This window comes from Genypterus blacodes, unplaced genomic scaffold, assembly GCF_046128005.1.
Source record: "Genypterus blacodes isolate CSIRO-AG114 ecotype Tasmania unplaced genomic scaffold, CSIRO-AGI_Gbla_v1 ptg000090l_1, whole genome shotgun sequence".
NCBI classification, from domain to species: Eukaryota; Metazoa; Chordata; class Actinopteri; order Ophidiiformes; family Ophidiidae; genus Genypterus; species Genypterus blacodes.
Genome location: NW_027466895.1, coordinates 1,112,118 through 1,126,970, shown reverse-complemented (window position 1 = coordinate 1,126,970; position 14,853 = coordinate 1,112,118). Strand labels below are relative to the sequence as shown.

The window sequence follows — 14,853 nt, the reverse complement described above, 5'->3', positions numbered from 1 at the left end:
CCAGAAAGCTCATACACAGTTTGAAGTATTTATTCTTCTTTACAATATCAAACAGCAAAAGCAACCATCTCCTGTTCAGTTTCTCACTGTAAACATGATTTGTTATAAACTGAAGTCATATTCTTCATAAACCCCATTGGATTCATCGAATACACAGTCTTCTTAGTCCACTTAAAAAGCAACCTTATTACAGCTTTGGTTGGTTGGTCACTATAATAGCACTTTTTACTTTTTACATGGACTAATAGAAATCAGAGTACTCAATAAATAAGATATTTTATAAAAGGATTCTCTCTTTAGGTGGGATGCGGGAAACAAGCATCAGTCGTTTCCAAATAGATATTGGTATATGATTCTACATATATCTCCATGTACATTTCCTTGCATGTTACATAGGTGGACTGCAAGAAGTGCGTTAGTCAAGTGGGCCCTCTGTGGGGCCCTGTACATTAGCACAGTAGTGAAAACATCTCAAATTCCTACAACCTGGGACATCTTCTTCAGACCAAAAGAACCACGTCTGACTAGAACATCCATTATGAAAATGTTAGAAAAGCCTACTCCTACATAAGCTGAATGAGAACAAGCACAGGTATAGTGTTTCAAAGTAAGAAAAAGAACGGGCACAAGGGTGGATGTCTCAATGCATTTCTTGTTGCCATTTTGTGCAGCCTTATCGCCCCATTTCAGGACATATATCTGGTAAAAAAAGAAAAGAAAAAAAGCAAGAAGAGAGAGAGGACCTGTCCAACATACACACAGAGAGAGAGCGCAGGAATGAACAAGTGACTAGGTCAACAAGCGACTTTTTGCTCTAATTTTGGTTCTTTCAAGGTTACAAAAAAAAAGAAAAGAGAGTTTCAGAGAAAAGTGGAAATGCACTTGGCAGTATGTATGCAATCACCATAAAGCAGAATATACTTACAGCCGTGTGGCTTACTGAAAAAAAACATGCATATCAAAAACCCTTCATGCTCATTTCCAAAAACCCCAAAGACTATACAAGCTTTATTATAAATTCCTCTAAAAGTAATCAAATTCTGGGCAGGTAAACCCTCAGCCTCCATCAGACTGAGTGTTTTTCTCTTTTGAACACACCTGACAGCTTTTGGTCCATTCCGTGCTCGACGCAAAAACAAAACAAAACACACTTGAAATGGGACGGTGCTGATTTGGCTTGTGAGGTCAGTCGGGTTAAGTGAGAAAATGAATGAAAGACCAATGGTGGGAGAAGACGGTTTAACCGAAAAGGTCCGACTATCGCATCACATCAGGATCCCCGGTTTGAGGAACAGAAAAGCATTGAAACGTAATGAGCTACTCTTTTCTCAAATAGCTTATACAGTATATCCGCGCTGAATTATGAATGCAGCTAACATCACGGAGACAAAAGACTGTCGCACACGTACACACTGGGACATAGCCAGACAGCTTTCCTGCACATATGTACATACTGCGAGTGTGAGTGAGAAGCAGAGATGTTTGTGAGGTTTCTGACAGAGTTTTTGCTGGTGATCCCCCCTCCCCAAAAAAAAAAAAAAGAGATGCTGATGAACTTTACCTGTTTCAGTTTTTCAAATAAAATGGACACAAACGTTTAAATTGTACCGCACGCGAGGCACGCCATGCCTCATTCTCACTCGCATCAACACACACAAAAATGGGATTGGGTGCATACTTGAGTCACAGGTGCGTCACATCCAGAAAACCCTGATACACCACTTCTTAAGTGCAAAACCTCCCCCCCACCTCCCCTCCTGGTCGATGTGTCTTGTCACACTTTGCAGATTCTCGCTTCACTAACTCGCCTCCTCCCTCCCTCCCGCCCGGCCGACGACGCCGTTACAGGTCAGCAGATCGTGAGAGAGGGGGTGGTGACAGCAATGAAGCAGGGGAGAGCAAAGTGGGATGCGGGTGGGTGGGTGGTGTGTGTGTTGTAGCAGAAAGCAGCGGCTTGGTTTTGGTCACTGGTGGGAGTGGGAGTTATGTCTTGTGCGCCGCCGGTCTGCACTATGGTCGCCCCCTCGCTCAGTAAAGCCGCTTCTCGTAACTGTGGGGAGAGAGGAAGAAGCAGGAGACAAGTCAGCTTTGGCAGCAACATGGACTCTGAATTCTATTCACATGCAGTACCAGACTACATCTACACATGTGTGTGTACTTTGCTACTTTACATCTGCATTTTGCTGTTTTTTTCTTCACTTACGAGTGGAGTCCATGAACTCCTCCCTCCACCTGTGCTGACACGGTCCTCTTCTCAAACTTCAGCTCTCCAGAGTACATCATGGAACTGAGAGAGACGCAAATGCATCAACACATGACAAGAGAAAAGGCCTGGACAACAACCAACAAATCACACACAAACCACAACACACACTGTCAAGACTCACCGGAGTACAGAAAGACTCTTGGCCCCGATGTCCTGGCAGCCATGTTGGATGCCGGCAATCAGGTACGGTACAAACTTATGGATGGAGCCCTTGTCCTGGACAGAGCCAGACACACCTTGGGCCACCTTCACTTTGTCCCCCTCACTGCGTTAAGACAGACAATTATTTACAGTATCATTACATATTTAAAAACACGGATAAGTCTTTGGGTTTCAAACTTGCGACCTCAGGCATACCTAAAATAGCGCTTCTGGCTGCTGGCGTTCTTCTCCATGGCGTCCAGGGAGCCCATGCCGCGGTACTTTTTCAGCCGCACACCATCAGAGAAGAAGTACTCTCCCGGGGCCTCTGTGGTTGCCGCTAGCAACGAGCCCATCATCACTGGAGTGGGAGAAGGGAAGGAGAATGATCTTTGTGCATCTGGTTATTTAACCTGATTACGCCTCAACAAGTGCAAGGATTTGGACGTTTCTAAAAATAGCAATATTCTGCGTGCGGCAGCTGCTGGAGAGCTCACCGGTCGACGCTCCGAGGGAGAGCGCCTTCACCACGTGGCCCACCGTCTGTATGCCGCCGTCGGCGATGACCGGCACACCGAAACGCCTGGCGTACTCCGCCACCTTGTACACCGAGGTCCCCTGGGGTCGTCCACACGCCATGACTACAATGACACCAGCAGAAAACAAAGCTGACGCAATCGCCATGGTAACAGACCGTTCATGTATTCAGGAAATACAAGGCAGCATTGACAACAGATTGAACACTGCAGATTGTTGGAGTTCGTTTGTGTCCTTCTGCCATTTTGTTCCTGGTGAACACGACCCAATCTATGCGTGAGAGGCCTGTCCCCATGGCAACCCAGAAAGGGGGCACTTTGCAAATCACCATGACAACTACGTAAGGGTGGTCTCAGGGTATTTGTTACCGTTTGCAAATGAGGATGCTCCTGTTTTACTGTAGCTCTCCATCACATCTATAAGTTTCTATAGTTTCGAGTGATTGTTCTCCCTGTGCGTACCTTCCTGCGTGATGCAAATGGAGCCGCAGCCCATGCCGACTCTCAGGGCATCCACGCCGGCGTCAATCAGATTCTTGGCCTGGGCTGCCGTGACCACTGAGGGCGAGGAGAAAACAAAAGTGAGAGACGGTTTGGAAATCTGTTTCAACTTCCTGACAAAAGACAAATTTCCATTTGACATTTTCAAGAGGTAAACTCACCGTTACCGCCGGCCACTTGCAACTCTGGGTACTTCTGTTTAATATAATTTATCATGCTGATTTGATACACCGAGTTTCCTTGCGAGGAGTCCTTGAGATAGAAGAACACACGTGAAATCAGCGCCACGTGCAACACGCGCACACGTTTCCTGTTCAAATCAATCATAGGAAGTTAGACGACCCACCAGCACGACGACGTCGACCCCGGCCTGTACCAGCAGGTCCAGTCGGTACTTGTCGTCCTCGCGGGTGCCTATGGCGGCACCGCACAGCAGCTGCTTACGCGAGTCTTTGGAGGCCAGCGGGTAGTCCCTGTTCTTTTTCAGATCTGTCCTGGCGATGATGGCCACCAGCTCGTCGTTGTCGTTGACGATGGGAAGCTTGCCTGGTGACACAAGATGACGGGGTGGGAAGGAAGGCCATGGTATTAGTCGGCATTGAAATCGATAACATATGAGCCAAGAGGTGGTTGGTGTTCAGGTGCAACAACTCGCTTTGTGTTTTTCTGTTCACCTTTCTTGCTACGCTGCAGAATATCATTGGCTTCTTTCAGCGTAACACCAGCAGGAGCCACCACCAACTCCTCCCTCTTGGTCATAGCCTAGGAGATCACCAGCATCATTTGCATGTAAAAATATGTAAATGAGCAGAATACGACTACACAAAAGACAGGCAGGCAGAGTTTCACTCTCACACGCACCTCCTCCAGGGATTTGTCATGGTCTTTTTCAGAGAGGAAGTCGATGTCTCTGGAGGTGACGATGCCAACCAGCTTGCTGCCCATCTTGCCTGTCTCTGTGACGGGGATGCCAGAGAAGCCATGTCGAACCTTGGCCTCAAACACGTCGCCGACGGTGTGGCGTGGGCTCATGACGAGTGGGTCTGTGATAAAACCCTGCTCGAACCTCTGAAAACAAGTACAAGATGAATGTATTCCATCCAAAGTGAATCAAAATGAGTTCTCAGGGCGTTTGTGCATTGTGTGGCGAGAGAACCGACTGGCCGTACCTTAACCTTGCGGACTTCGTTGGCTTGGAATTCTGGTGTGCAGTTGTGGTGAATGATGCCGATGCCTCCCATTAGCTACCAAATTAAAAAAATGAATACATAAAATAAAAAGGTATGAGATACCAATGTCAGAACAACAACAAGGACGGATCCACAACTCTCTCAATATCCCAGCAGCTCTCTCACCGCCATTGCGATCGCCATGGCAGACTCCGTCACGGTGTCCATGGGGGAGGAGATGAGGGGGGTCTTCAACGTGATCTTGCGGGTCAGCGCCGACGTTAAGTCCTGAGAGAGAGAGAGAGAGAGAGAGAGAGAGAAAAAAGGAAAAGAGGTCACATAAACTGTAGCGTTTCCTGCATGAGCCACTAGAGGGCACACTGAACTAGGAGGACACCATTTGGTTTTCAATGATGCAAAGGAACAAACAAAGAGGGCAACTGAAGTGTACTTAAAAGTGGTCCAGGTTACAAGAAGCCCTCTGATAGTCAGTTTAAAGATAGACATTTTTATCTGATGCATGTTTAAAGACTCATCTGTGGCCTGAAAGGGGAAGTCTGGTCCATTGGAGGGGATATGAAAATAACAGCTACATTTTGGTTCCAACTTCATGCCGTTTCCCACAATAGAGAGCGTCAGACCTTCGCTATCTTCAGGTGGAGGAGTGGGAAAGCACCAAAGGGGGCCGGAGCATTTCGCTCCTTATCTGCAGCAGACCAAACTACGCTGGAGGCCTGCTGTTTTTCTCAGGGGGTTTATTGGCACTGTGAGATAAATCACCAGAGGGAGCGACAGCACCAACCTGCTACATTCTTCATACTTTCGCAGATATTAGGAAAGCCCATCGAGAAACAAACATAACCCCAAAGAATTTCCCACGGGCGAACTAAAAGCCCCATTTCCCTTTTGTAACACCTTCCATGTTGTGTGCGAGCCAGGCAGTGTACCAGAAACTAGGCTCTAATCTATAGGGTTATCTATGTGAACAAGAAGCGCTCTAATCTAAAGTTTTGATTGAGCCAAACATGGAAGTGCTTGTGTTATGCAAGCCCACTTTGGGGAGACGACTGAGCCATCATAGCGAAGCTTCTTAAAAAGCAACAAGAGCTCAGAGAGATCCATTAAATTAACCCCCGTCCATGAGATGGACACGGGAGTAGAGTGGAATTTCTTTTAAATCCCTCAGTCCCCACCGATTCATCCTCTGAAAAGCAGACGTGAATGTAAACACAGGAGTGAGGGAGCAGCCGGCGGGTGACCGCATGGGCCAAAATAGAAAAGCAATGATGCAGACGGGGTTTAAAGAAAGGGCCCAAACAAGGCTATTTCTGTGAGCTTGCAATTATAATTAAAAAAAAGAGGAGGTTGAGGTCTGGAGCAGAGAGGGTTGTTTGTTTATAGAAGGACATGGGGGAAGGAGATGGATAGACGGGACCTGGTTTTTGTTTTTTTCCCCAAACAGCTCAGGATGAACTTGCAACATGACGTGACTCACATCCTCCTGTACATTCTGTACGTCACGACCTGGAGTGAGTGAGTGAGTGAGTGGAGGGGCTGTGTGTGTGTACTCACCACTTCGTCTGAGGTGAAGTCGATGAAGCCGGGGAGAATAAGGAAGTCACTGAAAGACAGAAGCAAAGCGCAGAGTAAAGCACTTATGCTTATACCGTAGGACAGATACACACTTAACGTTACTAGTTCCCCATCCAGCAAACGACGACAATGAAACCATCCGCTTTTGTTCCGCAAAATGTCTCTAAACCACATGGAGGAATGGAAATGTTGACCCACGATGAAACACAAATGAAATGTGAATCAGACACGAGCATGTTACGTAAAAAACAAAACAGCGTTATTGGAGTTACACGGGTCACAAACTTGTTTGAACCTTTGACAGCAATCTAAAGCCATTATCAGGTTGAGGTTAAATATAAGTTAATTATTGTTGCCACGGGATGACAGTGGTTAGATCGTAGGCAAGTACACATACACATAGACATTTTATAAGGGCTGAGAAGTAGTGTTGGACAGTCTCTCATCACTGCTCATGGTTCATCAAGTCTGGTGGTCACCGTTGCGGAAAAATGTAATTGCGTCTATGATTTAATGTCTTGGAAAAGGAGGTGTTGGCTTCTTCGCGGCCCCTGTCTAAATTTTGTGTGACCCCGACTTGTTGAAGATAAGAAACATCAGGATAATGACGCAAGAAGCGGCTTCAAGTAGAAGCAGTGCATTCAAATGAACTCACTCAAATCAGTCAAAAACACAACTGAAAACAAGCATTGACGCAAACATTTGATATATTTGCAGCCTGGATGGTAAATTTGCTTGCAAGTCTAGTTTTACAACTGTGTTGAACTGAAAGGCAAACAAACGTGAATTGGGTAAAAAGCAGTGTTGTTGAGGACACAAGCTAGAAGGGTCACAAACTTGTATGAACCTTTGACAGCAACCAAAAGCCACCATCAAGTTGTGGTTAAATGACTATGAAGCATTTATAAGTTAATTATTGTTGCCACAGAGTGACAGTGGTTAGATCGTAGACAAGGTTGTACACAAATAGACACATTTTAGAAAGAAGAAGGCCTGTGACTATTAGATTACCTCATCTATAGCAGATCCTACCGTCCCATTCTTGGTATGAGAAAAAAAAAGCTACAGTTGACGTCTTTAAATTGTCAGTTTAAACACAATGAGACAAAGAACGAGATGAGACGCACACAGGAATGGTGTGTTTGCTTTGTGGCGCAGACTGTGTGCAGATGGGTGTGAGAACAGGCAGGGTACAGAGGGAAAGATGGAGGAATGAAGGAAGCTATGTGTGGTACGGGTTACAGAGAGCGGGGTGAGAACAAGTCAACACCACGCTTGGGCGCAACCTGGATGAGAGTGGGAGTCGAGATACACTCGCACATTCGCGCCCGTCTCTCCGCTGGGGCCTGGGTGGGAAAAGGAAGGTCTGAAATAGACGTGCTAGACAGGGACGGGCCGGGGGGAGGCGTCCTTATGGAAACCAAACGCCCACAAGTATGTGCGCAACGACAGGCAAACATCTGCGAACATTTAGCCACAGCCGCAAACCACAGCTCTGGTGTGGGGGCGGGGGTGTCACTGCCACAGCCCACACCTAGTGACTAAGGGTCACGGCTACAGGGTGGCTCAACGTCCCAGCCCCGACGCCAACGTGTGATTCTATTCCATTTGAATTTCAAATGTAAAACAAATATATAATGCTAAGTGCGAGAGCTTCAGGCCACTAATGTCAAAGGCTGGCCGCAAATTGCCTTTACTAACAAAAACCAACCAATTTCTGAGGGTAGAACCTACAACAATGTTTGGTATAGTCCAACAAGTCCTCATGTGTGCATCATCAATTTGTCATTTGTGCACCCAAAAATAAAAAAAAAAAAAGAGAAAAAACAAACACACAGCCCACACAAGCAAACAAGCATCTCTGAGCTGGTAGTAAAGCCAGTCTCTCCACTACTGCATTGGGTTTGACGAAAGCAGCACTGAACAAACAAAAGGCCGGCATGCAAAATGTCAGCAAGCCGAATACCTGTGGTTTAAGCTGCTCGACAATAATGGTTTCATGGGAGTTTGGGGGGGGTTTGGTTCTGTCATTAACGTGCCCAGCTGTGTCCATAAAGCATTAAAATGTCAGAGTGATTAAAGATGAAATCAAAGTGAAACTAGGCGTGCAAGAGACACCACAACACAAATATACAGTAGACACAACGTCTATGGCCGTGGTTCTCAAACTGGGGGCCGATGTTTCAATGACATAATGCTGCCTGGAACAATGGCCACAGGATGAGTCTGTGAGCTCTTCCAGGCAGGAAGCTGGAGTGGTGCTGCGTCACCTTTACTGGCCGTACATCGTACTGCTCTATGGACACTCGCACCGTATACACACGCTTTGCTTATCTGATTTCTCATTGCTGCTGCTGCTGCTGCTGCTGCTGCTGCTGCTCAGACCTAATGCATTTTGTTTGTCCTCCCCCTCTCCAGCATCCACCTGTGGGTCTCTCTGATGAGGGGTGGGGGACTTGCTTTTGATGTCCGCCATCTCATTGGCCACTAAATATGCTTCACAAGGTAGCGGTAGAGAGACACACCGGCTTTGATGCCATGAATAAATCTGCGTTTGAGCATTTCTATATAAAGTGCATTTCAATACCATTGTGAGGTATGAAACTCTGCATATATTAGTTGATTAAATAAATACTATGCTTGTTTCTATGTACACAGTCGAGAACATATTCACAACTGCACCTACAAATCCATCTAACCATCCTGCTTGAAGGGCACTATATTCGTGAAAACATAATCTCACAATGTTGCATCCCCCCCTGTGAGACTTAAGAGTTGTCTGTGTCCGGGGGATTACAAGGATTTGGTCAGAATCCTGTTTGCTAAGAAGGCAGTGGCCCCATGCAGTACGCCTAAACTAGTAAACAGATAAAGGTAAAGAGAGTAAAAGGAAAACTGCTAAAGCCGCTTCAAGCAAATCAAACCCTAAAACCAGAAAGTCTTCCACCATTACTTGTATTCTGGCATTGTGGCGTTAAAGAGGTTAACTGAAGTCTCATGCAGGTCCATTCTGACCCTTTCATCCCCCCAACAAATCCCAACTTCACATGATCACAATTCAAGCTGTCATGTGCGCAACCTTTACTTCGGCCGTGACACACACACACACACACACACACACACACACACACACACACACACACACACACACACACACACACACACACACACACACACACACACACACACACACACACACACACACACACACACACACACACACACACACACACACACACACACACACACACACACACACACACACACACACACACACACACACACACACACACACACACACACACACACACACACACACACACACACACACACACACACACACACACACACACACACACACACACACTTAATGAGAGCATTACCATGTCAATTCAATTTCCCTCTCCAAAGCAGGACTTGTACTTTGACTGTCAGCAATGTAACGATTGTTAAGCTTAAGTGCTGGAGGATCTTCAGCTAATGAAACGTTACACTGAAATGTTAAAATGGTCACAGAGATACAATAAAAACTTTACATTTAATGTGGTTTGACATTGTGTTAATAGGCGAGGTGATGGAAGCGTTTTCTAGACTTAATACTGCAACAAAGCTTGCTTATGACCTACATACCATTTACAGATGGAGTGTGGATTATCTACCATTTATATATATTTATTTATATATGCTCTACAGTCTATCTTCAAACTAAATAACACAACATTCATTAGCTAATGGTCTATCTGACAGCACTGAGAGGACCTCTTAGCATTGGCTTTAGTTTTAGTAAGGAATAGTGGCGGATACAGGAGCTTAAGCATGTGAACGGTTTGGGAAAATGTCTTGGAAGGGCAAACACAGGGACCAAAGTTTCGCTCCAACAACGATTAGAGAGGAGCCATGTTCTTGTTATTTTCAGATGATGGAGGAAAAAAAAAATCAAATCAAAGCTTCCCTTGTGTAATGACAGGAGGCAGTAGTAGCAGTGAGATGTTAGTGCTATATTAGTGTGTTCTCATAATGCTGCTGTGTCACGTATGAGCATGAGCTGCTTCGTTATGAATGATGCATGACAGAACAGCTCATGAGAAGTTAGAAGTTAGAACAGCAGTTATGCCACTGGAAGCAAAAAGATCATCCCCATGATCAAAATCAAGTTTAGGATCAAAACTCCTCAACCATCTGCAATCATGCATTTCTCCACGCTAGATTGAAGATTCAAAATTGTACCACTTTTTTGCAGTCAGATTCAACAAGCATTACACAGACAATCATTTGCTTCCCCTTATACTATGGAGTCATCATAATCATTTCATCATCATCAGTTTTAAAACAGTTTGAAGGCGACCGTTTTACTCACTTGTAAGTCAACCCATCTCCTTTAGAGCATAGCTCTTCAGCCGTTTGACCATCGGAGACAACACACTGTTGGTCAGATCTGCTGGTTCAAAATGTGTTGGCCATTACAAAGCGCTGGCGCATGTACTTCACCCACCAGAGCGCAGGGGTGTCGTTTTGATATCACGAGACCATACTGTCAATGATTTCTTTACTGAGATTGAACAAAGAAAAAGGCAGTTTGTGATGCAGGTAAACTTACTTGTAAGTAAGTCCATCTCCAACTGAGAAGAGCTGCTGAGCCGAGAGTCCATCGTCGGGAACGTAGCCTGTGCCGCCACTGATTAAGTAATCCGCCATGCTATCAAATGATGAGAAGAAACTAATTAAATGACCTGTGCAGCCCCAGACATTTGGAGATAAAGATGTTTACTTCCAGACATTTTGCAAGAAATGCACTTTGCAGGCAGCACTTCAGTGACCTTCTCACAGGAAGATATAACCATGGAGACAGACGGACACGGACGGAGACACACACACACACACACACACGCACACGCACACGAAAAGAAAAAAAAGGCAGCCTCAAACCAAAGACAACACTACCAAGCAAACTTCACCATATAGAACAGGTGGATGAATAATCCAAGTGCACACTTGCAGATTTACAGCAGCTCCACAAACACTGAGCATTATTCTACAGGTCAACAACAAACGGTGGCTGTTAGGAGGCATTTTAACATCAGACCATAAATTGCAAACAGCGATGATTGTGTGAGGCTAAATATAGACGGCCCACTAACATTTGACTGAACCCTAGACAGTGACATGACATAAATAAGCTCCATTAAACGAGCAGACTCGGGCGTGAACAGCTCCAGAGCCTACACAGACACACACATACATTCCAGGTTGTCCCGTTCTCCTGGCCCGGTGACCTACATTATCTCAACAACAATGTATAGAGGGAAGACAGACACAAACGTAACTTGATGGCCGCTCGCCTGTAAACTGAGGCAGCATCAGCCTCATCGCCTCTTCCGCCTCCTCCTCTGCTGGCTCATCCCTCTCCTGGTTAATCGTTAGCGAGCTCTCACATTAGAAACGAGAGCCAGGTAGCGCTTAATGTCAACATTTGTTTGATTGGTTAACATTGTTTAGCACAGATTGTCTGTCCGTCACGATGAAGCTATTTACAGCTGCTTACCGATTATGAAAGCTCAATTGTTTTGTTTTACCGTAATACCCAGTTTTTGCTGCGTTGCGTTGCGTGTGTGAACCGAATTGAACCAGCGGAGCTCTGCGATTAGCATCATAACGTGAACATGTGCAGACACATATGGGCTTATCGCACATAAACACACCAGCAAAGATGAGGCGGTATTTTCAGCAAACCACGAACTAAACAGGAAATATAATCTGCCATATTTCGGTCAGGTCAATTGACGTGATTAGCATAATCAATAAGAAGGTTTGGTGGGGAGAATGACGAGCTCAATTAGCAATTTAACCTACATGAGCCTAACTTTAACACGACTAACACAGCGGGACTGGAGACACCAGCAGACCCGCCAGGCTCCATCCAGGGATAACACAGCTCACTAGAATCATGCTGACGGTTATAAAGGTTTACTAGTTCGGTGAATTCTGCGTCTAATTCCACGTTGACCAGAATAACAGCACCGTTAACAGTCTGGACAACCGCGCTGTCACTAGGTGCCTCTTCCGTGCAGCTTTGGTAAACCCTTACATCAGCCTCATTACGTGGACAAAGTGCTTTAGCCAAGAATAAACGTTTGTAAAAGGACAAGAACTATAACTACTAACTCCCAGCATCCAGGTGACCTCATGTGCTCCCGTTGTGGCTGCTAAACTAGACGGTAACTGCGTCCAGGCTGCGTTTCACTAGTAGACATGTGGCAGCGAGCGAGCAAGCGAGCGCTAGCCTTTAGCATTAGCAGCTAGGTTAGTTTCATAAATTAACACGTCACGGGTTGAGAGACCTTTCCAGCTTTCTGGGTCTAAATGTTCAAAATGACATGTTCAAGACTGCGTAGCTTTCCAACCCCCATACACACACAAACACACACACAGCTGCTCCCCCCTCAGACGTGTGGCGTTTGCTAGCTACCTTTACGGAGCTGATGCCCACGTTGAAGGAAGGAAACGCAACTTTCCCGGCGTAGGGAAGTCAGAATGACGGCGAAGATGGATGAAGAATCGCTTTACCTTCGGCCGGGGGAACACGCGGATGGAGAGACGGGTCGCTGGATGGTCCAAGATGTTGAAGTGTGTGTGTGTGCAAGTGTGTGTGTTAGAGAAAGTGAGAGGCGGTAGTCTGTGGCTGTCTGTAGACACTGTCTTATGTGTGTGTGTGCGTTAAGTACTCGCGGCAGCAGCGTCACATCCCCTCTCCCCTCAGAGGCGTGTTTAACCCTCCTCATCCCGCCGTGAGCTCTGGACCAACACGCTGCTGGACCACAACCGGAACGCCTCACGCTCTCTCATGTGTGTGTGACATTCAGCCGTCACTCAGTCAATGTGCGGGACGTGTGGACGTTTCTCTGTTTTCTCTGTCATTACGCCCTCAGAACAACAATAGGCAGCTTTTAGTTAGTTACATATGTGTTCCATTTGACCTCTGACCTATTTGTTATTAATCTTAAACTTGTATACAACATTTATTAACTCATTATATGTCACCGATAAACTGTCAAAATAAGGACAAAAAGGGTCGAGTGTTCAACCAGAATCAAAGTTCACACATGCTGATCTTCAGAGCTGCTCTGTATGGCCAAAAGTATGTGGACACTTGACGCATTGGGCGGATGTAGGACGGGTAGGCCCATGACAGGGCCACGCCTGCAGGCATAGACAATTCTGCTGCCTGTGTTTGTGTGTTAAAATTGCATTGCTGTGTACCCAAAAGTAGCTCAACGAGTGAAAGCGGTGTCCACCTACTGGTTGTGTATTTCATTTATTGTTTGACATTGTTTGTTGTGGCTTTAACTTGCATTCCCAACCAATGACCCACTTTGTCACACCTGTAATTATACCCTGTGCGGAGGTGTTACTGATAATATAAATCATGTTATTTGAAGCCTGCCGATACTGCTGGTACTGAATATGACACAGATATTATTAGTACGATTGGTTTGATGGGTCCAAGCACACGCCCCTATACGTTGAACAAGCAAGCCAAACTGCATTTTTATTACCAATAGAGATACACAATAGCTTAACACCAACACCTTAAGCACCATTAACTATGTGCCTCATGAAGGGAGTGTTGTTACAGAAAGAGTCTTGTCTTCTTCCTGTACTGAAACTGTGTTTCCTTCATGTAACGAAATGTAGGTGTGTCCTTGCATACTTGGAGAGCTTAGTCTGCCCCAGCAGCTCTTAAAGACGCACTTGTAATGTCATATTGGGCTTTATAAATAAACTTGACTTGACTACAGCTAGGAGAGAGAATCATTAAATAAACCCACTCAAGCATGGGTACGTACGGTATGACCAAAACAATGCTTGTATCTATTAGAACATATTCTACATTTGTAAAGATCAAAATAAAATGTGTGGCCATCCATGAAGGAGTTTTATCATCTCATGCATGATTCTGTGTGCCGCCCAGAAGGAGGCATGTTGTGATTCTGTTTAACTACGGGAGTGATCTTCACCTGAATCCCACACAACCGCAGGTCACCACATGTCAAGCTGCTGCGGGGCTCGTACCGCAATTTGGCATCAACCAGTCGCAAATGCTCAATTCAAGACGGATTGTGGCGCACATGTTTTACAGCATTTTTTTAATAGTGCAGATTGCATGATATAACAAGTCTACTCAGAAGTTGTATATTTATATCAGTTCCTCGTTTGACATACATTACATTACATTACATTACATTACGGTCATTTAGCAGACGCTTTTATCCAAAGCGACTTACAATAAGTGTGTTCAACAATCTTTGTGCTAGCACTTGTAACAATTTGTTAGTGATAAGTTTGTTGTTAATGTCCTGCACAGAGGACTGATAATACACTGAATACACAAATCACCTTTCACCTTTCACCACCACACTTTGTCTTCACTTGCTCTGTAATATTCTTATTTAAAACTGCTGAGGCGACTTAGATGATCTGTTTCCCACTCTGCGTTTGTCTCAAATGTAAATGTGGGTCATTGCAGATATGGGTCAGTGGTTCCTTTATTCTGCGTATCTATTTTGAGCAGTTGATTCTGCCTTGTGTACTTATTCCTATAGCATGCTGCTCACTGCCAGGATTATTAGATTTTTAGCAACAAAGACAA

At 45.3% G+C, this 14,853-nt stretch overlaps 1 protein-coding gene across 5 annotated transcripts; it reads right to left on the bottom strand.

The window, feature by feature from the left end:
• Positions 1-14: 14 nt before the first annotated feature.
• Positions 15-12,955, bottom strand: impdh1b (IMP (inosine 5'-monophosphate) dehydrogenase 1b). 5 transcript variants are annotated; one of them, XM_076158901.1, is made up of 16 exons: positions 12,673-12,955; positions 10,804-10,902; positions 10,564-10,644; positions 6,186-6,234; positions 4,800-4,901; positions 4,614-4,688; positions 4,306-4,512; positions 4,119-4,206; positions 3,791-3,990; positions 3,606-3,696; positions 3,406-3,501; positions 2,905-3,048; positions 2,624-2,768; positions 2,388-2,531; positions 2,204-2,287; positions 15-2,050 (listed from the first exon to the last, which is right to left on the bottom strand). In XM_076158901.1, the coding sequence occupies exons 2-16, from the start codon at positions 10,899-10,901 to the stop codon at positions 2,029-2,031; spliced, it is 1,626 nt and encodes a 541-aa protein (XP_076015016.1). In that variant the 5' UTR covers position 10,902; positions 12,673-12,955; the 3' UTR covers positions 15-2,028. The 5 variants fall into 5 exon arrangements, with proteins under 5 accessions (XP_076015016.1, XP_076015012.1, XP_076015013.1 ...); XM_076158897.1 differs by having other exon boundaries at positions 12,771-12,954; XM_076158898.1 differs by having other exon boundaries at positions 10,564-10,641; positions 12,771-12,954.
• Between the last annotated feature and the right edge of the window lie 1,898 nt (positions 12,956-14,853).

Excerpts from the sequence above, each read along its gene's own strand:
- impdh1b (XM_076158901.1), bottom strand. The coding sequence starts at position 10,901 with ATGGCGGATTACTTAATCAGTGGCGGCACAGGCTACGTTCCCGACGAT. Across the intron at positions 4,513-4,613 it reads ACGAAGTCCGCAAGGTTAAG|AGGTTCGAGCAGGGTTTTAT; the intron begins GTACGGCCAGTC and ends ACTTGTTTTCAG. Across the intron at positions 2,532-2,623 it reads AGCCAGAAGCGCTATTTTAG|TGAGGGGGACAAAGTGAAGG; the intron begins GTATGCCTGAGG and ends GTCTTAACGCAG.